Raw genomic sequence first — 26,080 nt, forward strand, 5'->3', positions numbered from 1 at the left:
TTTTTTATAATATTCGATAAAAAATATTACTAGTACCGAAAACTAAGCAAACATAATAAAATATTTTATGATTATTACAAAGAACGATTTTGTGGAACACTAAAGTAGAAACGCGACGCACTATACGCAGCGTCGGCGTCGTTAAGCGTTGTCTAGTCAACAATACAATAGCGCGCTATCGCAAGGACGGGCACGGCGCATTATCGGCCGCCCGGACGATCGGCCCGATTGTTTTGCGGGCAATTAGCGCCGGCCCGTCCCGCACGTGCCGTTCCGCGGTCCCAGACGCCTCCGATTCCAGTGTACCGCGCGCGCCCCACGCGAGCGGCTGTGTGGGAGAATATAGCGTATAGTGGAAGCCTTTTCCGATCTCCCGACGGATCTACACGCCTGGTACTTTTTTTATTTCGTAAAACTTTTTTAAAATTTATTTTTAATGCCTTTTTTTCTAAAAAAAAAAATACACTAAGTATTTTTTATATTAAATTAACGAATTAAAAAAAATACAAACTTATTTTTGGAATAATTTTAAATACAATATTCTTATTTTTTTACGATTCAATACATAATTTTATAAAAATATCTCATTAGCGATGCAGTGTTAAACCAAGCACAATTATTTTGCAATGAACCAGAGATTAAAGAGATATTCTTGTCCTGAACATTTCCCCCGTCACCGCCGGGAAAAGTTTTCGCAAAGTCCTTTCTGTCGGCGAGAACTTGGCAGTCAAAAGTTCCTGTTCTCAAAGTTTTACGCACGCGAGACTCCCAACTTTCGGACTCCAAAACTTTGTCGAAAATATTTCACAAGCAATTTAATTTTTTCGCAATAAAAAGTGTACCGGGCAAGTAAAATAAAGTACAAATAGATTTATATGTATATATGTGTAGTGCAGTTAGAAATAATTAGACATAAAAAATAAAAAACATGGGTTTATTTGTGTAAGAAAACTAAAGTTAAGTGTAAGTTAAAAATAAAAATGGCGGCTGCCATGATAAAGGACCGTGGGCTACGAAAGAAATTAACCCAGGAAGCCATACCCGAGAAAACACCTAAAAAACCTTCGAAGCGTAAATCAACGCCGAGTAGTTCTAAGAACGACAAGAAAAACGAACAAAATAATAATAAAAGGCCAAAAATACAGACGGGTGATCCAAAAGTCGACTTGTTTTCTACCTACCAGCCGTGGGTGATCCAGACATATGGAGATTTGGCAAAAACAAAAACGATAACGTTAAAAAAGTACGCTAGAATTCTTCGAACCCTGCGCGGCGAAGAATGTAACAGTTCAGATAGTTCCAAGTTTCGTTTTTGGGTAAAGGCCAAGGGTTTTCATGTGGGTAGGCCGACGGGATACGATGCGAAACCTGCCGACGGCATAGTTTGCAGATACAGCGTCGCTGATGCAGAAGGTTGCGCCCGTGGACCGGATGGTCAGGAAATATATACAGGATCTCAAAATGATCCTCCGTTATATATACCGACTCCTCCTTTAAAGGTAAGTGTAATGTAATAAGTGCTTATTAATTATTTCATAACTTTATTTTTATAAATAGGGATAAATAATTAAAAAAAAATAACTTATCTTTAAATTTTAAAAATAGCTAAACTTAGCTCGTTTGTTGACTTTTCAACAGCGCCACCATTTTTAGACGAAATACTGAGAAAACATAACACTTAAGATAAGTCACATAATATTTATACAATACTTCCACTATCAGTCAAACGCTGTGTTGTCTAATTTATGAGACCATCAGACGACAGATAAAATCCAGTGTATTTAGTATACATATTTATATAGTTTATTTATATATTTGCAACGTTCTGTTATGTGTCTAGAAAAAATGAATCGAATGTCCTTCAAACAAACGAGAGACAATGAGATCAAAGAACAGGTGATGTGTGCCACTGCGGCACCAGGAACGCATAATGATAGAAGAGATTACGCGTCATTATACTAAGACGGATGCTCATTCATCACTAAGCGCAGCGGCTACCAATCTTGCAAGTCTTTCTCAACGCTCTTCACATTAGTATGATCTTAGTGCATTGCTATAAGATTATTCTAGGTAGAAACGTTAACGTTTAAAGTCTTTATTTTTCATGATTTAAAAAACAACAGGATGTAATCTCTACAGAGACTTTAATAGCATTGTTATCGCAGAAAGCGATTTGCTTTGCGAGTTATAAACGTGTACATGAATGTGTATACAGTACCTACAGTATATAGATTTTATGATTTCGATGTGTGATGTGATACTTTGAAATTTAAAGTCTAAGACTATTTACTCTTTATTTATAGTAATAAATAATAATAAATTAAATTTTAATGCCACAGGACAATCTTTTAGCTTTCTGCTTTGTAATTTGTAAAGTTTATTTTGTTCTTTTTATTTTAATTTTGTATTTTATAAAAATGTACATAAAATAAATTTTAATTCAGTTCAGTCCGATAAAATCATTATTAAATAAATTTTCAGTTATATATAACTAAAAAGTAAATGGTACCTCATTGTCATCTTGCATAACTTGACAATAAACATATTAAGATAAACTCTTACTAAGATAATCTCTTCTAATAAGTCTTGAAATAAAATCTTATAATTTTTTTACATAAAATATAAAAAACTAATTCGGTCATTGTATCTCTCAATCCCTTTTTATTTTTTATGAGTCATTATTATTTTTAAACCACACTATTCGAAACAACTAGGAATGCATAGCCTGTAGCAACGTAATCAAATGAATAATTGTAACAAGTAAACTCCAGTAACTCTGGTGTCCGCGGCTCGCTCACTCGCTCATTTATTATTTGCGGCCTCATGTATATTAAAGAGCCGGCTATCCCGCCAGGTCTCACCTGAACTGACTAGGCTTATTATTAATACTCCTTTTGACTATCCGGCGGAGTTAAAAGCACTTGGGCCTCTTTATTTGAAAAATATCTTCTATTTTTATATTTTGCAAAACTTTGCTTGAACAAATTCATTTATCTTAAAAAAAACAATAGGTATCATGTATAGAAGACGTAATATAAGATTTATAATACAAGGAGTATTATAGTTTGAATTTTTCGAAGCTCTGTTAAAAAAAACGATCAGCATCCATCGCATATGTATATTCCACTCGGATGCGCTGATGGGAATTACAAAGGATGCCCTCGGGACACAGCAATATCTATGCGTGCAGCGGCATCAACGCCGCGTGAAACTTTAAACAAACGCTTTTCAATTTATATTCGCCGGGCGAAACGGCGCGTGGTTTTAGCAAAAACGAGCCGGAGCCGAACGAACAATGGGCGGCCGCAGCGGCCACAACGCGATACCAGCGATAAGCGGCGATCGATGTTTAACGTTCAGGTTTGACGCGAACTCCTACTGTATTATGCACTCCTGATAATTTGTATCGAAAGTATCGATGAAATTACTTCGATTGCATCGAACCTTCTTCTTTAAAAAAAAAACACGATTCGACTACGACGATATTATCACAATCGAACAGTATCATCCATACCGTTGGATTTTGTTTTTCTTCGTTGGTTGTTTGTTCTTAATTTTTTATTTTACCACTTTTAATTAAATAAGAAAAAAAAGATATTTTTTAATTAGAATAGACTTCGTAAACAGTATACGACGATCTTATCAAAGATTTAGCTGATCAATCCATAAGCAAAAATTTTATCTACCGTCGGGGAACGCGCATTAATAAAATGAAACTGGTATAATTCATCAGGCAATCGGCCAACGGGTGACGCGTCTGATTAAAATGAATGCCGCACAGCCCGCGGCTTGTTTTTACCTGCCATGACCAAACGACGTGTTTTGACGGGACAGCGCAACGGACTTTCTTTGTCCCCACAAAAATGTTCAGTTCGAAAACACGGTAAAATGCTTGCAAGTTTATATAATCTTTTATGATTTCTTTCGGTTTTGATCTTGGTGTTCTTATTTATTTTAATCCGTGTTTATGAATTAGTTTGGTTTTCTTTTATATATCTTTTCAATAACCATCAATCGATGTTTCGATGTCTCGTGATAGTAGATTTTTTTAATAATAAATTTATAATTTTAATTAATAAAAAATATATATTGAAATATGGTGATATATTTAAAATTAATATCGTATTTGTTATACAATTAATACAACATTTTGTTTTAATAAAATAAATAAAATATATAAAAATAGTTTATTTTTTACAAACGTGTAAACGGCGTTTGTGTGTATGATGCAATTAGCGAAGGAAACTAAACGGGTTCGTTATAGCGGCTAGGAATCTTGCCTCTTGGCGTAAAGGCTACAACTACATAGTTCATCCTTTAGCCGCTAGACTTGTGGGCGAGTCGCGAACCGGCAAACATAATCGCACTTGGCTTTTGTTATTGAAGTACACAAAGCTGTCTCCCGAGTCACACTCTTGAACTGGACTTGAATTTTTATTTCAAACTCACAATATCTCTGAACACATTTTTAAACTGCGGTTACCTTTTGTATATTAAAATAAAAACAATTAATAAAATAGTTTTGGTTTCTACATTAAAATGATTAAATAGTACTTTAAATACTTACGAGTCCTAGCCTTCATTTAATCTAAGTAATGAATATTAGCCAATATTTAAAAAAAAATAAAAAATATGCCTATCTCGTAGTCGGCAATTAAATTATCACGCATCATCACAATCGTGATATTACGGCATTTAACGCTTGCCTCACCCCAGTTAAAATCTACACAACGACCGAAAATTTCGTTCAATACGCAGTTTTAACGAATAAAAGGTTTTTTATGTAGTAATATCGGTTATTAAAAGGTTTTTAAACGTGTAAATAGTCGATAAAAAGATTTTTTTTTCTGTAACATAATTGTTGTTATTATTTAAAAATCGAACACGCGTTAACATGTTTTTCTTATCTAAATACATAATTCGTTGCAGTAAAATGTTCATGCATTCGAAAAACTCCTTACCTCGTCGGATCTGCGAAACCGGGACGCTCGTGCTCTGCAGTGGGCATTGTAAAAATGAGGCAATAAATCCGGCGGGACGGCGGTCGGTGCGGGCCGGGTGAATTACGAGTACGGGCGTGGATGTTCGCGACATCACAAAGGCGCGGTGAAAAAATATCGTCGGGTCGCGTGTGCACTGTTCGGTTTTATTTTTAAGTGTAGTGTTTGTTTATTGTCGTGTCTTAGAATTTCTTGTGAACATAGTCGTAGAGTGCTACATAGCTTCGACTCGCAGCTATGCAATAACTGAACAGAATGTGTTTTGTTCCAATATTTTTTATTTATTTCTTTTAGAAAATTGAAAAATGATAATAAATATAATAATTATTGTACTAAATAGATACCGCCTTGCGAGTAACTTGCCTTCAAAGTTAATATATTTTATCATTTTATTTTTTAGCAAACTCGCATTGTTACAAATGTCTGGTCTTAACTTTATATATGTGTGGGTACCGAAGGTGGCCTTATCTTTACAGACGACCCGACCCGTACCTTGATCGGTCGTTTTGGTCATGTAGACGTGTTTAATCACTCATACTTTATAAAGATTTAATGATATGACATCAATGATTATGAAGAGATGATCAATTATGGCGGCTATTGCAGAACATTCTTCCCGACTGTACTGGCCGTCGTCGCGTCATTTGCCCTCCCGGCAAAACTAAAAAAAAAAAAATTAACAAGTGTCTTCACTACACACGAGGTACATAGATTTAAAAATAAGGTAGTACCTTATTACAAGATTTTACCTGTATAATAACGTATATTATTTTTATATTAAATAATATACCTTATACAGGAAAAAATATGTTAATTCTAAGTTGATATGACAACTTTATTCTTTATCTTTATTCAACCTTATGATTTTGGCACAGTACCATGTGATTCACGAAACCAAGATCCTACCTAGTGTGTCCGAAGACTGGCTGGCTTAAGACGTTTTTAGATATTTAACAGTACTAAAATAACTAGGGTATCATATGTAGAAGAAGATCTTCCTGAGAATCTTTCTTAAATCGAGCAATTCAAATATGGAATTTAATATATTTTGTTCTACTTTACCAGGGAACTATGTTAATTGAAGATACTTCGGTTACCATTGTATTGAGTTTCAATATTCTAAAATTAAGATTAAATTTAGAACATAAAAAAAATACAATATATTTTCAAATATAAACAACCACGCTTAACTCAGCCTAACTCGTGCTAAAGACCATCGTCATTACTTAAGAATAATTCAACAGTTCATACGGGCACAGAAAGGCGCGCATTTATATGCGCACACGCGCGCACTCACACATATGCAATGTGTTAAAGTACAGATACAAACTGTACGGCAATGTTAAATTGATAGTGAGAGAAAATAGTAATTGACAACAGCCGGCGATAGAGATGATTAATGCGAAAGTAAGCTTATGTTGCGTAAACCTTGAGTTGAGGTTTTCATCATTTGTAACAAATTAACGTCCACCTTGCAGGAAGCAAAACCATGATTAAATCTTGATAGCTTCATTAAACCTAGTTTATGAAAAAATGTATTTGTTTTATGTAATGTGTTTTTTAGAGCCGAGATGCTCCAGTGTCTGGAATGCGAATCTTAACCGATGATCGCAGATTCATACCCAGGCAAGCACCACTGTATATATGTGTTATATGCTTTATATTTGTTTTTAATTCGTCTCGAGCTCGGCATCATTTTTTTTTTTTATAGAATAGGAAGGTGGACGAGCATATGGGCCACCTGATGGTAAGTGGTCACCAAACGCCCTTAGACATTGGCAGTGTAAGAAATGTCAACCATCCAACCTTGGGAACTAAGATTTTATGTCCCTTGTGCCTGTAATTTCACTGGCTCACTCACCCTTCAAACCGGAACACAACAATATCAAGTATTGCTGTTTTGCGGTAGAATATCTGATGAGTGGGTGGTACCTACCCAGACGAGCTTGCACAAAGCCCTATCACCAGTAATCTAGTAATCATGTCTTTAGATGTGTATTTACCAAATGTTGAATGTTGCCGATGATATAAGCTTCACACATGTTAGAAAGAAACCAAAAAGGCTTTCAAATGTAGAATTAGAAAGAGACTTAATTGGTTAGGTTAGTGACTTATCATACTTTAAATAATGCTGTCTTCTTCTTTTGAATGTCAAATCAATAATGACAGAAAGAGCTAAGTATGTGTTTAACTTAATAGCCTAAGTTTGAATATACGTCCTAATATTAAATAAAAAAAAAATCTACTGATGTAGTATAAATATTAACATAAGTGGCAGGGATGCGATTTGGTTTAAAATGTATCAATGACAGACCGACACATAAATCAAAATACGAAATGTCAGTGTCACTATTTCGCTGTTCAGTTGCCAACGCTTAAAAGCTTTGTGTTGAATTGATTTCTTTGTAAATAGGACACTTGACCGTTGTCTTAAGATGCAAAACGCAAAAGGTCGTATGTCAAAAGTGTTTCATTTTAAACTGTATCAGTAAAATATCAACGTCCCGACTTGGTACGGTTGAAATAAGATTTTTTTATATTTTAGTCAAAAAACCCCTTTACACCCCCCCCCCCCCCACACACACACTCATACAATAAATATTGCATTAAAATCGATTCAGCCGAGAGTTCAGTGACATACACGCCTTACAGAAGATTTACCTGAACCTGTGCTTACCTATGTGCAGCAGTATTTTGTAGTCGCGCAGCCCAGAAGGGATTCACGACAGTTGTGTTTTAGTCAATAAGATGACTTTATATATACTGTTAAAAGCGTAGCAGATATTTTAATAACTACATATTATAGAATTTCATGGGATATTTTACATAAGTACGTTAAATACAATAACATAAAGATATAATTAAACAATTCTTATGTGATATAAAACAAATATTTGAAAACATTTTCAAAAAACATTGGAAGCCATTTTGATTTTTCTCTCAGACCTTGAAGCGATTTCAATCACAAAGCGAGCCGAACGTATTGAACACCTAGATTAGCTGGCGTGCTTCATTTAGATTACTAATCAACTAAATGTCATAGATAGCGCCTTAAGTGGTCTAGGCGTCTAGGCGTCTAGGTGTGACAATAAGTTCAATAACCTGAAATCGAATCTTCGTACCCGACGAAATACATGTGCCAACATTCGTGCAAAACTGTCAAACGCGTAAACCTTCAACTCGAGTTTCATAGGTAGCTTTATTTTATTCCAAATGTCGTTTGTCGTACCTTCGTCTTGTAATTTGTAGCGAATAAATTCAATAAAGCCTCTTATGACTTAGCCCTTAACTGATATTTCCTTATATGGACTTTGACAAATGCGTAATGTCGGCGCAGCAGTGCAGCTCTGTAAGAACTCACTTCATTGCTCACCCGAGAAATGTTTACAACCGACTTATGGTGATATACTATTTTAATAAGTGTGTTCTTAAAATGCTATAATTAAAATAGTCAATATTTATTTATATTCTGCTAAGGCAGCAATATTTAGTATTGCTGCCTTTCGGTTTGAATGCTGAGTGAGCCAGCGTAACTACAGGCACAAAGGGCATAACATCTCAATTCTCAGTTCACAAGGTTGGTGGAATGGTTATTATTTCTTAAATCGCCAATGACTATGGACGGTGGTGACCACTTACTATCAGGTTTCACATTTGCTCGTCCGCCTGCCTGTAACATAAAAAAACCGCATACGCTTCCTGACATTTCACGACCATTTTCTGCGGTGATTTTCGAGTTTTTTCTTATAAATTTGCGCTACTGGACGATGAACTTAAATTTTGAATCATTTCGTTCAGTAAAGTGCTTAAAAATATAATTGACTTTTTCAAATGCAATATACATAGCAATTATTAAATATTATATTGTCAGGTCATCATATTATTAAAATGTATAATGTAAAGTATATGCATAGCACATATTTACAGATTAGTGATAATAGTTATTATAATATTATAGTGTATTTTGATTTACCGATTTATCTGAAACGCTGGTAATATTGTAAAAAGTCGATTCAAAAGTTTTTGTAAAAGTCTACTTGAATAAATATATGCTTTGTTATGTATGTTAGGTTTGTTATACCATCTGAATTAATGTTATTGAAGATTTCATATGAAATCTAAATCTATCACAGATAAAGACGCTAGGGTATATTTATAACACTAAATCCCGGCTCGATTCAATACACACTATATCAAACAAAAACGCATTCGCTAAATCTTTGAAGTGGGTGAGAACCGGGAACGTATACTATAGCCGTATATATAACAAATGGTGAACACACGTGCAACAAAAAGCCAACAAACGCATTCGCATTGCGGGCGTTCGGCTGGCGGTAGAGTACCGGGCTAGCAGCGCGCGCGAGAGATAAGTAATGTGGGGACGGGTGACGGGTGACGGGTGATGGGTGGGGAGGGGGGTAAATGCCCGCGCGGCGGCGGCGGGTAATTGGTTCGCGCCGCCCGAGGCGAGCCCGTAGTATCGCGCTTTAGCGACGGCGCCCTCCGGTGTCGGGCGTGGGTAACGGGATGTATAGAGTAGAGCTTCGTATAACAGATTTATTTTCGGTACAATAATTATTTTAATAAAGTATTCCGAAATAATTGAAACGATATTAACCTCTTATATATCGTTTTATACTGAAAAATAATTTGAATTTATCATTTTTTATAAAAAAAATTACTTAGTTATTTGATCATAACCTTAACAAAAATGTATATAATTTAATATAAATTAAATGTAATTGAATAATAAATTTACGAAAAATACAACTAATGCTAAAGTGGTAACATTCTTCAAAAAAGTTACATTTACAAAACCATTATAAAAAAATTTATAAAAATATTAAGCAAAATAATTAAAAATGCGCCAACTAAAGTATCATAACCAATTAGCAATTTAAAAATCGAATTAAAAATTCGATACAAAAAGAAAAAAACTAAATTCAAACGCATGTCGTTTCCACGCCACCCCGGCGGCTGTTTGTCATGCTACCGAGTTATAGCTATGTCATGCGGCCACCGGCGCGCCACTTTATACATCCGACGGCGCTACCGCCCGCCACGAGTTGAGCACGTAGCTTTATAGCTATATAGCGATGTGCTTAGAACAGTGTGGCAGAAATGGCATGTGTAAGGACATCTTTTTTTTTTATTTGTGTGCCGTTATTTTGTTCAATTCTTGCATTTGCAAAGCATTGAGTTAAACGTTCAAAATTCAATGAAGTAGGCTCGACCACACTAATTTATCTCAGTGTATTCTTCGTTCAATCTCCGGTCGTGTCGGATTGCTGACACATCGGAATGTGAGTGACGGAATAGTGTGTCTATCATTGCTCGTTCTGTTATATGCTATAATAAATTTGCACAGTCGACTAGTTCTTGAAATGGGTGGTTGGAGCTGAAATTCACTCTAGAGAACTTTACTTTCTATTGTTCACAACATTAGCAATAAATCTATGTTATTTTAGCTCTACTACAAGCCTACTATATATATATAACTGCACAGCAATTATTTACTCATATATATTAAAATACCTATATAATAATGAAAGTGATAAATATAATTCGGATGCCATTTCTAATGTCCTAGTTCTAAGTTAGCGAATGTGTAGGAGCAGCAGATTGGAAGCGTCGGTTTCGAGACTTCGGTGCTTGTCGATGTCGCTCTGTGAAGTTTTCACGTTCCTTTTTTGAATATAACCGTTTCTTTATGGAAGATTTGGCGTGGGTGATTTTTCGTTGAATGTGTTAGTTTTCACAAGTAATGATACTTTACACGGATAGTTGACCAATATAACATTAAAAGTTTTTTATATTCCTAGTTTTAGGTTTTTTATTGTATCTAATGTTTGCCTGTACGATCTTGTGGTTTCTTTATTTAAACGTTGTGGTTTAAAGTTGTCATTCGTAGATATTAAAGAATAATTTTGTGAACTAGTAATGAAATAAAAAACAAGGATTAATTCGTTCACAACCTTGAGAAATTACAGTGCGAGAAAATCGAAATAAATATATGAAAACTAGGATTGTCTTTACCCGTGTAATTTATTTTTCATAGATATTGTCAAAACAGAATGACGTAGATAGTATCCGATTCAGTTCAAAATATTAATTTATTTTTTTTGACATAAATAAAAAACATATTGAACATAATACGACCTAAGAAATGTGAATAATTCGATTTTTGAATATATTATTTTTGGAATGTCCTTAAAAGTTTTTCAGTATCGTGACTTTTTTACATAAAAAAATCGTCGTAAATCTTTGAGATTAATATGAACAACAATACCTTAGTGGAAATTTAACAACAATAACGTTCATAAGGCGCTGATTAGCGTTACAAGTTACAACAACGGCTCGTCCGGTTGTCGACTTGTTATTTTTCATTCCGTCAAAGGCCGCTCATTACCGCGGCGCGTATTTCGAGAGGCGCTCGGCTGTGCGCGGCGGGGCGCATAAAATACGGCGCGCTATGTCGTCGACGTGTCACGGATACACGACCCGGATTGGGCTGGGAATGAATTTATTTTTATCGATATCGATAGTTTCTTTAGATTTTCTTTTTTTATTTAAAGAATATTTTTTTATTATGATTTTATTAAAACGAAATAAGAAACATAGTTAATGTTTATGTATATATGTGTATTTAATGATGTTAACATTATTATGGATCTAAAATTTGGTCAATCACTTTCTCAACTATGTATTTCGTAAAATAACATTAAATTAAAATGTATTTTAATATGGATTATGGAGTTAATTGACTCGTCTTTAAAATACCAAACATTTTTATATATAAAATACATCGAATTAGTTAAAAATAATATTTCCGTCCCTAGTCGTATGCTACCCTCGCATGCAATCAGTCGGGGCGAGCCACGGCGACGCCACTCAACGCGCCTCGTAAACGTTATCGGCTACATCGTAAAAATGCGACGTAAAATGGCGAACGTGCCGCCCGCAACCGAACCAGCCATCCACGTTCTAAATTTAAAATATATAAAAAATAACTTCAAATCTCTTTATACTTTTTGATTTTAATTAAATAACGTCATTTCCTTATAAATATAATTAATTTATTTTTACGCATCAAATATCTATTCAAGTTCAATAATTTTTGTGTGAATATAATATTTTTTATATATAATAATCGTTTAAAAATTAAAAAAATAATAACTATTATTTTGTATTATACGAAGTTATTACGTTCGATTTTCAAACTATTTCATTCGTACCCCCTTAACACAAGTTATGCCATTGTTTGTAAAAAGACTTGTGACTTCGAAGCCCGATAGAAATTCTCACGTCGAAACTCCGTCTGACATATCGATTTCTTATCTTTGCCTACAGAAAGTTCTAGTGGTTCCCTCACTGAAAGGGTGCTTTAGAAATTTCACTAGTGTTGCAAATTCTACAACTCGTAACTAGTGTTGGGAAAAAGTTAGTTTGCCTGAAATAGAGCTGAGAGAGAGCGGAGAGTTAACGTAATCCCGGAGCAATATAGCACCCCAATTAGTCCGTCCCTTGGGGCGTTCTTTTGCCACTAGTGTTGTGATTTTCGATTTATATTGTTGAATAAACAGATAAAAGATTTTTAATGTAGGAACGACTGTTTTATTTCATTATCAACGCGGTCAAATTATTTAATATAAAAATAATTATAAATCCTCTTAATTACAATTGTAAAACGTATGTAACCTTAATCTAGTAATATAAAAAAAAAGACTAAAAATATGAAGTTAATGAAAGTTGCGTCGCAATTTTTTAATATTAAACGTATGATAATGCATAAAGTCACACGGTCCAGTATCTGACGAGATGAAATATTACGCTGTACTTCATTGGTTTCAATGCAGTTTCCTCTGGTATGATCTAGTTAGAGATTCAATAATCATCACGAACGCCGCGGATAGGTATTTTAAAAATAGAACAAGAAATTACTCCATCCCATCTCATTTTAAGTTAATTTTCATAAATGAAGATTTAGTATCTATATTTTGATATCTTTTTAAACGACTAGATTACACTATTAAAGTTTTCAAAATCGGTTTTGTATACAGGAAGAAAACGAACTATAGAAAAACTTGAAATTAATGATTTTGATTTTAAATCTAGTTCCAAATCAATAACAAAAAGAAATTGAGTGTATATACAATATTAAATAACATATTTAATTTCAAAAATTAGAAATCATTTAGCAGTTTGGACGTTGGTGTAACAAACAAACTAACATATTCTTTGTAAAGCAGAATTCTGTTTCCAATCACTATGTCAGTAAGTGGGTCCCGCACATTCGCACCCCAATTTCCCGTTCTTACCCCCAACGAATTGCTATTCTGCGCGTAATCGTTGCGGGTTCCGGTACACTGATGTACTAAAATATCTACTTTTTAGTACCAATTATAATACTTCCTTATATATTTATTTTCTGTTGTGTTTTATAATACACTAGTGTTTGCGTGTTAGGGAGGATGAGCTGGTGTTAGGTATAAAAAGTACCTTATGTCCTTTCTCGGGGTTTAAATTTGCTTTATACCGAATTTCATCAAATTCGGTTCAGTGGTTTAACCGTGAAAATGTAACGGGCAGAGTTACTTTCGCATTAATAATATGAGTATAGATAACTAGGGAATTTCTAAGAAGTTACTAATGATTTGTAAAATTTGAACAATTAAAATATATGTGTATGGCTAACAAGAATCTCCAATCAAATGTTACGCAGGAACTAAGAGAAAGTTACATTTATATTGGAGGCAATTCATAAATTGGTTTTTGAGAGCCGAGATGGTTCAGTGTAGCCACTGTGTAACACGTGTACCTTAACCGAAGATTGCGGCTTCACACCCGAACAAACAGCTAAGTAATTTCTCTTGTGCTTCGGTGATTATAATTCATCTTGTGTCAAGAAAAACATCGCAAAGAATCCAGCACGTATCGAACGAAAATCTGTCCAATGTGAATTCACTAAGTCCTTACTGCGTGGATGGATGTCCACATCCACGAATTGTTCGAAACCTTCTAATCCTAGGACCTTTTCCTAAACATTTATATGAATAAAAAAGCTATTACAATTCCCAAAGACATAAACGCCAATATTTTATAAAAGTATCTACTTAAACACCCGATCCGACCAACGGAGACTTCTCCCAAAATTAAAATATCTATTAACCGTTCAATTTCGAAACGGTATCCTTAAATAGCTCTGGTCAATTTCTATCAGGCGTCATTTTACGCCCTTAATCCTACCCGTTAGATCCCTTTATCGGGCACCTCGGAATTTGGTATCGAATGGCTGATTTTTACGCATTAGGACAAATTAAAAACAATTCGCTGGAGATGGAATTGTTTTTTGGGTAATATTCACTCAAAGTTACGTCATGAAATGATGATTACTTTACGCCTTGAAAGTTTTGTGTGTGTGATCTGGAAAGGCCTAACAATCTGAGCACGGGCTTTGAAAGACCTCACTGGTAACGTCGGCCTTTGGTATAAGCTCAGAATATGGGAATATGTTGAAGATGTATGAGGAATTATTTCTCTAAATTCCTTGTTAGTTATTCAGTTAATAGAAGCTTTAAAATATCTTTGTAAACGTTTTTGTATATGTTATAGATTTATTGGATATAATCACATTTCGACTTATTTTTGGTTTATAAGGTAGTTTTTTAATAATCCTTACTAATATTATAAATATGAAAATGAGTTCGTTTGTTTGTTACGCTTTCACGCCTTAACTACTGAACTAATCATCATGAAATATTGCGTATGTATTGTCAAGGTTCAGAAAAGGACATAAGGTACCTAACAACTCCCCCTCCTTTAACATGCGGGTGAAGCCGCGGGTGGAAACTAGTAATTTATAAAGCAATTGGCTCAGGAATTTCGATAAATATTGAGAAATATCTATAGAAAACATCACGTGTCTCCAAACATGTTACATGAACATGACAATTCGCCTTACCCGTTCGTTTATAATTTTCCTAAATTAGGTAACTATCGCTTGATAATATAACTAATATAAATAATTTATTTATCATCTACTATTTAATCACGTAGGTATTTACTAAAACAATATAGTTTATATATATTTTACTAAAAAAGAACTATTTTCATAACTTCAAAGCAAGTAAAATAATATTCAAAGCGAAAATATTAAACACGGGCGTATTCACACTTAACATTTTCTGACAAAAAAAGAATGTAGGTGCGAAGGCGTAGCTGTTATCATTCCATCCGGGAGCGTATTACGATTTACATAAAATAATAAACGGGGCGGTCGCCACTAAAAACCAGCTTTCTTTCCGCGATAATCCCGACGTCGGGATTGCGGGAGCGGGTCGCGGGATCGCGGGATCGCGGGATTCGAGGAGCGGATCTCCCGAGGGTCGGTTATCAAGTTATCAATTTGACGAGCCGCTGTATTGTGCTTGTGTGGTTCAGTTTTATGGATTTCATTTGTTTTTATTTGTTCTAACTTTTTCGAGCTGTTTTATCGTGTTATTTTGAATGACGTCGTTTAGTTACGTTAGCTGTAGAGCAACACCTATTAAATGTTTTGTTTTGTTATTTATTATTTAATACGCACAATACATGAAGATAATTTAGTAATTAGTTCGGTATACATAGAGATTAAAAATGTTTTATTGTTATAAACATAAATATATTATAATTATTATATATTATAGTCATTATAGTTTTTAATATTTTTTATTATTTCGAAGGATAGCCCAATGGCTGCACCATTGAACCTAGGACTTTTACATCGTTAGGCTGCCCATAGACCATTGCACCATTGACGCTTTTTGCCGTGCATCTCCGAATTACTGTTCTGTCGAAATTTCTATTACTTTCTTATTAACTTTAGAGATTTTTACGTTTACTGCTGGTTATATGAAAAAAAATACTCAATATGCATCCACTAGTCATATTCCTAAGTATTTTTTACGATATAGTAAAATAAACATGAATCGACCCTTATATATGTATTTTTATACCCAGGATAGTTTCATAAACATCTTTAGGTAGCCTGCTGTCCTTAGGTAGTTCGAAAGACACTCAAAGACTTTTATAGCTGTATATACTGGAGAAACATGACGTCACTTATAGAACTAGAGTTTTTCTCATAGAAAGCACGTTTACTCATAGTAAGGACTATGCAAAACAATAGCTTAAATTAATACCAAACTGCCAAACAGCATTACTTAGTATAAAGTACTAAATTGAATTTAATAAAAGCATGACGCCACCAGTTAAATAGGATAACACAGCAAAATAAAAATGTTATTGTTTTTTCGTTGTTTATTCAGTCATTAGAGAATGACCTATGAATAGCTATCGGATTATAGATATTTAAAGCTAAAAGTATACAATAAAAAGAGGCTAAAGTCACATTAACTAGGCAACTCATTTGGCCGCCCAAAGTCCGCGTGTCGTGTCCTCTGCCTAATCCACTTTTAATTTTGATTAATGCCTCCCCAGAGCCATGAGCGCTGAACTGCGTTCCAAATTCAAAATTAGGTCTTTTTGCATTCTCGCGGTGTTGTTTGCCGGCTTAATGGATTAATACTCTAGCTTGTGACAGCGAAAATCGAAAAAGGAACATAAGTTTTTTTTTCGTTTCATCAACTAGTCACAGCACAAATTTATCCGGTTTTATGGATGTATATTTTATTGTATGTGTTTTAACTTTTTTATATTTAATAGTAAGTAATAATAGATGATTAATTTTTTGGCAGTAAACAGGGTTTTACCATAATACTAAGCCTTGATATTATTATTAAATACCAGACTCTTTATCGTATATATATTTTCATTTTAAGGTTCACTGTAATGTTACACCTCAGCATACCCCACTTTCCTAGAGCTGCAAGAATATCGGATTCCTCCCCGGGGGAAACTTCTTGAACCCTGCTAGCACTTTGATCTTCACGGCAGACGCCTGTTCAAGTTAACTTTAAAATAAAATTCTGTACTTTAAAAAATATCTAATCCTCTGCCGTTGAATACAAAAAAGGTTTAAAATTTTAAAAACAATTCGAGCCGTTGCTCGACATTTAATATTAATATTATATTTACATATTTAAAATAAGTATATTTTTAACTGTTTGTAAAAAAAATGTTGTATACAGTAATGAATTTAGAAATTATAATTTAATCCAATACTAGGTACTTATATATAGTACAGTTGACGCCATTTCTAGTTTCAATTTTGTTCGTACCATTTCGTCTACAGCTTCTGAAGTCAGAAGTTGAAAGAGCAATGCGATAGGACATTAAGTCGTTTTATTCGCGACGGTAATAACGGACCACACGGACTGCGGCGGAAATCCGCCACATTGCCTTTAAGTACGGGACGCGACATATACGAGAAATGTGTTTTTACACTTCACTTCTAAACAAAGTTATATCGTTGACATTTTGTTAAATTTCAAATAAGAATAGGTTTATTTACAGTCTATGATTGGTAGACTAATAAAATAGAGAACAAATTTTCAAAAGTTGATAGAATTTTATTAAAACAATACATTTTGTATCAGATTCGATTCTAATTTGATTCTTTTAAATGATGGTTTGATATTAACAATATCTGTGAATTTGATATTTCAATATGACGCAACCAAAGATGTGATACATTACTTGTTAAGCATGTTTGTCTGAGTATGTAATCATAAACGCGTCAATCGATTCTGAAAAATGTAGTATCATTACAAGTCTCATAAATCTTACAGTGACAGTCGGAAGGTAGATATACAAATGGCTGAACAAATGACAAGAAATAGCTAATGGATGCATTATCTATTTGTAAGTAACAAATTCTTATATTTGCTTCCCTTAAATTTAAGTTTTTTTTAAAATAAGTGTTACAAATAGATGTCTTCTTTCTGGGGTGGTTGTGATATTTTTTATGTTCTTGATTTTGTTTAAAGTTTTTAAAAAACGACGTACATCGTAACTTAAACTGTATGTATGTATGTAATGTGCGTTAAATTTTGTAGAGGGACTAGGAGCAGGTAATAAAATTGGCGATTACCAGGCGGGCATAGCGCGCCGGGAGCATGCCGGGAGTGGGTTCGGGCGGGGCGGACGCGACGTGGCTTCCTGCGCTTCCTCGCGGAAATAGGGCCCGTTCCGGCCGTCGGCTAATGGCGCGTGCCTCTGATGTTATGAACGCCTAGTACTCACGCTCGTTAGTTCAGTCGGTGACAAAATTCTTAGGAGGCTTGCTTTGCGGCTCTTTTTATGCAATTTATATTGCATTAAAAAATTACACAAAAAGAGTCACGACAAAGTAATTATTTTAAAATGATGCACTATAAAAATAATTAAGTACATTAAGTATGATTAAATATATATTATTAACGAATAATAGAAGGCAAAAAAAAACGTATTTCATAGCGAAATAGCGAAACTACAGCAGAAGTAAAAAAGTAAAGCTTATTTGAATGAATCATGTAAAATTTACCTAGAATATTTTTCAGCTTTAGGCTTGCGCCTTTATTTCAAAAGTATTCTTTAAAAAAGTCGTATAAAGTGGCAAATAAAACTTGAATTCTTTAACAATACCATCGCTCTACATCGATATCTGTCAAGTTCGTCGTACGCTATACATCACTTCTGTGAAGTTGTGAACACCACACATCTAGAGTTACCGACTCGTGTTGCGAACGCGTAGTTATGTAGACGAGTGCTATAGAAACGGCCGCCGTGCCCCGGGCCGCGCCTCGACCGAGGTGCTGACGGGATTTACTGCGACTGATTCGTTTTGATACTTGACTTGATTAATTTTTTTTTTACAGTTTTGATTTTGTTTATATAACAAATTTTATATTTTGTTATCTTTAAATAACGAAGTATAATATATATTTATTTATTTGTTATTCCAGTGTTAAAGACTGGAATGATCATTAATCTTAAGTTTTTATATACTTAATACATATATTTAATATTATTAACATTTGATATATTTATATTTCTATATGTTGTATCTGTATTCTAAAGATACTGAAACTTACTGATAGTTCTGACAATTAAATAAATGCGTCAAACTTACATGAAAAAGTCAATTTTCCTACAAAATAGTTAAGTTTGAATACATATAGGGTACTTACTATTTTCCATACGTAAGTATACTGACAAGTTTCCCACCCAGATGTTCACTGACAGTCGGGTCAAACCCCTCGGGCGCCTCCATGTCACCCTCATTACGCGTCGTGTGATACGCACTTAACGTTCACAATCGGTCTGATTTTAAAGCACTAATTCTTAGGTATTACAAATTACTTTCATTAAAAATTACATTTTACTTCCTATTTAAATGTCTAGCTGTGTTTTTCAAATAAATATGTATGTTATTCGTGTCTTAATATTTAATTGTAGAAATAAAAATCAAATTAGTTAATTTTTTATAATATACCATTGCATTAAATAATTTAAAATTTAAGATAATAAAAATAGTTTTTATAAAACATTGAATAACTATACAGACTAAGCATGATGATGTTAGCAGACATAGTATTGTTGAATATTCACAGGTTACGCAGCTGTTTGTCAGTTGTTTGACAGTCGACAGGTTCAACCGTTGCCTCCCTCCTACGTGCGTGTGAATCATGTATTGCACGCACTTCGCGATTTCCAATATTTACTGAACTACTATACACGCGCTTTAAATCTTGATTTTGTTGAATTCATTGATTTTCTCTCCTTTATTATTATAGGGTATGTAATATATTTATAATTTTAAATATCGAAATACAATTACTAATTGTGTAGTATAGTAAGAATAGTCTAAATATATTTAAAATAAATTCAGATAAATATTTGTTTGATAAATTTTGTAGCTGATACCCAAATATACTTGAGCGTCAGGTATCTCGCTAAATTGACATATTCTCACATTTACTGACTAGATAATGTTGATGTCAGGCCACGTTGCGTCACTTGCGAGAACATATATACAGATTACGGTTGTATGTGTTTCGTATTTACATATGAAGCATTGCAAAACGTACCTTATTACTTGCGAACAAGCGCAGTGTGAAAGAAGCGGTGACTTTGCTCTCGACTTGATAGGTGCCGGCGAGGCCAAGAGACAGATAAATATCGTTTGTAGCTCCGTTTATATCTCCAGATTTAAAACGGTACGGTTCTAAAATGCTACCCATTTCACTGATGAAACACTTTCATGTGGATTTTGTGATTATGTGTACATTTTTCAAAAAATACATGTCTTGTAGCAACAAGAATAGCATCAGTAATTACTTTTTTAAACATTAACTTCTCTCTATTTAACTAAATTGTTTTGATGTTATGTGATCCTAGTAACAATAAACATATTTATGTAGCACTTATTCCACTTATTTTAATTTAATTAGATCAATAAAATACACAACTTTAATATATATTTGTTATATAAAAGAGGATCTCTAATGTTAGATGAGATTTTTGGAGCATTATAAATTACAGCAGCTATGAACGCCACTTCACACTCATCGCCTTTGAAGCAGAGCCGGTCAGTAATTTTCTCGCTCTCACTGTAGTGGCGTCCGTGTATATTTATCATTATGATATACTGGCGAAGGCCTTTATTGTTGCTTAGCTTTTGTCCTACCTTCATCATGTAATTGACAGTATTGTGTATTGTCCGGGCAGAATGATCCATTATGATCTTAAAAACTTATACGTTTTCATATTTTGTAATGCGGCCATGAGAAAACATGTAACTTGATAGTTAGGTAAGGCTAAAGATTAAATGGTCCGCAGTGCTACTCATTAAGAAGTCACTTCTTCTTTTTTATTATTATTGTGATTGTGATTTTGATACGTGTTCTTGAAATCATCTATGACAATGGTCAATGTCGCATACCACATTCTGACATTTCACGACCGTATTCCGCGGTGAATTTCGAGTTTGTTTTTACAGAATAGCCCCACTGATAATAAATATTAAATTGAAATTTATTATTATATGCATCAGAGTTCGCCCAGTTATTTAAACGCGACCATAATTATTATTTAAAGAAAACATACGTACATATTTCCATTTTTTGTATTGATAATACAGCTACTAAATAATAGCTATGAAATTAAAAAAAAAGTTGGTTGATAAACAGAGGGGAAAAAGGTAGTGATCTATTTGTAAAATATTATATTATATTATATTTATGTTATTATAATAACTAATACAAATGTATATGATTGATGAAAAAAGTTACCATTGAGCTGGTATATAAACGTGCTGGTTCATCTATTCGTTTTAAATTTAAATTAAATTTGTAAAATAAACGATACAAAAGCAAGAAAATTCATATTCAAAGTATTAATTTTTTTTTATAATATAGGAAGACGAACGACCATATGAGTCATTGGCATTGTAAGAAATGTTAACCATCGCTTACATCACCAATGCGCCACCAACCTTGGGAACTAAGATGAACTACACTGGCTCGCTCACCCTTCAAAACGGAACACAACAATATAATAACAAGTGTATAATAAAAAGTACTGCTGTTTTGCGGTAGAATATCTAATGAGTGGGTGGTACCTACCCAGATGAGCTTGTACAAAGCTCTACCACCAGTAATGATACATTTCTAGATTTGAATAAGAATATAAATATTATACAGGTTGTATCTATTGGTGATAGATATCAAAAAGCTATCACAGCATTGTCCATTCACACAAAATACTAATCAAGACAATTAACTAGACGCATTGTTCGACTAAATTGAGAATTATCCGATGGTTTACGTGGAATGCTATCCACAGGTGAATCCCATCTGTTTACGATTTCCACCAATTCGGATTAATTTACCAAATACAGTTCGGTTCGCTTTAATTTGTTATAGAGACAGGTGTCCGTTTTGTTGCATTTTTAATAATTTTATTTTCGATTTGATTAATGCAACTATAACCTATTTGTTTTTATTTACAAACATAATTCAGCAATTTCAAAGAATTCAGAAGACAAGAAATAATCAATATTATAATGATTATGTTTTATTTTCCACTTTAATTTTGTAAACAAAGTCTTTATTTGGTGGTAGGGCTTCGTGCAAGTCCATCTGGGTAGGTTTCCCTTTTATCAGATATTCTACCGCCAAACAGCAATTCTTAGTATTGTTTTGATCCCGTTTAAATGTAAGTGCCAGAAAGCCAATGTAATTACAGTTGCCAAGCAGCGATGGTGACCACTTACCATATGTTGGCCCATTTGTGAGACTATCTATCTTGTTTTTTAAAATAAGTCATTGATACTTTGCGCTTTAAGGTTGCGATAAACGAGTGACCTTGCTGAAGACCTTAATAATGTATGATGACTTAGGTCAGCATTAAATCATAAGAAAAATCTGTCGCAAATACGTCGCATTAAATTAATTACAGTTTTAATGAAAAATTAGAATTTCTACTTAAGTAAACTAGTGATGTAACCCCGTAAATGTCTTACTGTTGGACAAAAGCTTAGCCTCTTAAGTTAAAGGTTTCGACCTCACTTCACCACTTAAGTGACGATTCAAAATTACTAGATCAAGCACGAATGGAGCTCAAGCATTCAACGTTTGCAAGTCAGACATCCTACGCAAAGAGATTATCAAATATTTAAGACACGGTGATAGTCCAAGACGTCCAAGCGTTTAAGCTTTCTGTTTACAGAGGTCGCCTAATCTTGCGACTGAGACTTATGAGTCAACATATCAACGTAAATCCATGGGACGGGGAATATTCGCGTTTATGTGGAATGCAAGATACGTCGGGGTTGCTAGGAATCGTGCCAACTCATATCAGTCTAATGTCACGCAATGATGGAAATTGTGATTTGAGTGTGGTGTTCAGTTATTTCGTTCATGGATTTGGAGTTCATGGAGTTGTTATTTATAAATTATAACTTTATTATATTACTCTTAAAGGCGCATGAATTGTTTTAGTTAAAACATTATTAAATAAAAATTTCCGCCATTTTGGAATTTAGAATTTAATGAGATAAACCGACAAGAAACTTTTAAGCCTCCGACCTTGAAATACCTTAAAAGGAGGGGTATCATAATTGTAATACGTATATCCGTATATATATATCTATCTGTGTGTCAGTATGTGGCCACAAACGAATGGACCGATTTTGATTGCGTTCCCGCGACGCGACGAACCTTTTATTAAAATATTACTAGGTACTTTATAACAAAGCTAAGGGGCAACAAACACGTTTCTTTTTTTACTATTTTTGTTTTATTTTTGTGTCATAGGTTTTTAACATACATGTATAATTTTTAAGAAATAAATCTATTTATAATATCTTGTATATATATGACTTGTAAACACGTGATATTAATATAAAATTTAACTCGAATAAGTGGCACAATTGTATTGATATTTGAAATTTTATTTATTTATAAGCTTTCATATCTAGTAGGTAGTAATACAATACATCATAATTATTGGATCAGTTAAAAATATCTTATTACGATTACTTTGTCCCCGTGGAATTGATTTTGCGGAATCAAATGTCTTTAAATAAAATGCTGTTAATATTTGAGGTTAAGCAGTCCATGTATAGGGACGAATGAAAAACTAAATAGAATCAATCAACAGCCAATCGTTGTCCACTGCTGAACATAGGCCTCTCCCAAGGTGCGCCAAAGCTCCCTGTCCTCCGCCTTCCGCATCCAGTTGGTGCCCGCCACCTTCTTAAGGTCGTCGGTCCACCTGGCTGGAGGGCGCCCTACGTTGCGCTTGCCGATTCGCGGTCTCCACTCTAGGACTCGTCTGCTCCAACGGCCATCGGTCCTACGACATACGTGACCAGCCCACTGCCACTTCAGCCTGCTAATTTTGCAAGCTATGTCGGTGACTCCGGTTCTTTTCCGGATAATCTCATTTCTGATCTTATCCTTCAAAGATACTCCGAGCGTAGCTCGCTCCATAGCACGCTGAGCGACTTTGAATTTGTGGACTAGTCCCGCAGTTAGTGTCCACGTTTCGGCACCGTATGTCATGGCAGGTAAAACGCATTGGTTGAAGACTTTCGTCTAAATAGAATACGTTTTATATATAAAAATAATATATTTTTGCAGTCATGATTTTGAAATGAGGTTTAATCAACACTAATAAATGAGGAGACGTTTTCCTTTATAATGTCTAACTTAAAAAACTAAAATCAATATACTTGAAACCTATATTAGAAGATGCATCGTATTTCTAAAAAGGTTTTGTTATATACTATATTATATACTGCTAAAATATTCGCCAACGTTTCTGAGGATGGATGGATCTTTGTTGATCTTTCACGCAAAAACTACTGAAGAGATTTTGATGAAATTTGGACTTTACACATAGGCTAACCTAACCTAACACTTGTCACCTCACACGTAGGCATAGACGCGGGCGGAAGGTACTTAGCATATAAGTACTTATTATAAAGATTACTAAGTTACTACATCCACTTTAAAATTAACCTGTTGATGTGATAAGGGTGAATTTCATGTTCTTGTTTAAACTTTATTAGATATAAAATGGAGCTATCATATAAATTGCAACTACACGGTACGGAACCAAACACATCGAGACTAATGCATCCTGTGTGTAAAAGCTTAATATCCGTTTCCTGTCACTAGCAGGCAAGCACCTTGTAAGCAAACTGACGTGTCTCAACGTCTATCGTAATATCATTCGTTTATCGCAGAACACCTGTATTTTATTATTTTATCTCTAGAGGTAGAAAGATTAAATGAATTAAATGATTAAATATTTCATGTTCAGATTGTTTTATCAAAATTAATATGTTATTTATATTTAATGAAATATAAAATTTACGATACCATTATATATATAACTAGGTGGTTGGACTTTATGCAAGCCCGTCTGGGTAGGTACCACCCACGCGTCAGATATTCTATCGCTAAACCAATCCAATGGGCTGTGGTGACCATTACTACTACCTATAACATGAAATTTATATATATATATATATATATATATATATATATATATATATATATATATATATATAACAATATTACTGATTTCGGGACAATTTTTTTTATTCTCCGCGGTCAATTGCAAGGCTATAAGCCGGCATAAGGCACAAAGGCCATTTTTTCTTCTGCCTATCTTTACTGATATTATAAATGCGAAAATAAGTGTCTGTAACGCTTTCACTGCTACACCACTAAACCGAACTTATTGTCCTATAAAGTTTGCTTGAACCCCAATAATACGTCCTCCCCTAAAATGTGAACGAAGCTGCGGGCAAAAACTAGTTTACAATAAATACTTTCTTTTCATTATTTTCGGTAACGAAAGATTTTAAGAAATAAGTTGCTGGAATATTGATAGGCGTTCTGTCTTAAAAATATTAAGATTTTGTTTTATTGACAGTCTTATACTTTATTTTAAAAGTAAAGTGAAAGTCAGGAACAGCCTATAAATGTAAACTGATTTGCTAAGGCTAATTACTTTTTACAAGATAAGGGTTAGACCATTAACCGCTGCTCCAATGTGGGTTCGTGGATAGCTATGTGGTACATTTTTATCCAACACATGCAGGATTGACAATGTTATCCTTTAGGACGGGCAACAGATGAATTATAAACACTAATTGAGAATATGTTATAACTACAGGCACAAAGAACATCTCAGTCCTCAAGGCTTGTTTCGCATTGGCCATGTTATGAACGGTTAATATTTCTTAAATATGGCCAATAATTTAATATAGCGCCAATAATCGTGGGCAATGGCACTTTAAGAAATATGGCGGCTCATCTGTCCGTCTGCCTATCTATATTATAAAAAAGATTAGAGAAAGTTACTTCAGAGACGCTTGCCCGTGTTTAAATCTGCAATTTTCAGTTTCACGTGTTCCAACCACCGAGCCATCACGGCTTTAAACTATGAATGTAATTCGAATTCATGAAACATGATACCTATGTTTTATGTATCACTATGCAGACTCTTTCGTTATATAGGTTTTTAAATCACTTAATTTTACAGACCAAGTGAGATATTAGCTTTGATAACCGTTGCGCGCTGCCTTCAAATTGCATTAACTAAGGGACGCTGCAGTAACAATATTTCGCTGTTAATGCTTTACC

The 26,080-nt window shown here is 34.1% G+C and overlaps 1 protein-coding gene across 4 annotated transcripts in view; it reads left to right on the plus strand.

Annotated features, from left to right (window-relative positions):
* The first annotated feature begins 315 nt into the window (after positions 1-315).
* Positions 316-26,080, plus strand: part of LOC126777156 (nucleolar protein 4) — a 139,560-nt gene continuing 113,795 nt past the window's right edge. For 2 of the 4 annotated variants that reach the window (XM_050500086.1, XM_050500088.1), the window contains exon 1: positions 843-1,499. In XM_050500086.1, coding sequence (XP_050356043.1) covers positions 981-1,499 — 519 coding nt within the window. In that variant the 5' untranslated portion in view covers positions 843-980. Of the gene's footprint in view, positions 394-842; positions 1,500-26,080 lie in introns of those variants that run through there. The other 2 variants (XM_050500085.1, XM_050500087.1) reach the window with 2 other exon arrangements.

This window comes from Nymphalis io, chromosome 22 (assembly GCF_905147045.1).
Source record: "Nymphalis io chromosome 22, ilAglIoxx1.1, whole genome shotgun sequence".
NCBI classification, from domain to species: Eukaryota; Metazoa; Arthropoda; class Insecta; order Lepidoptera; family Nymphalidae; genus Nymphalis; species Nymphalis io.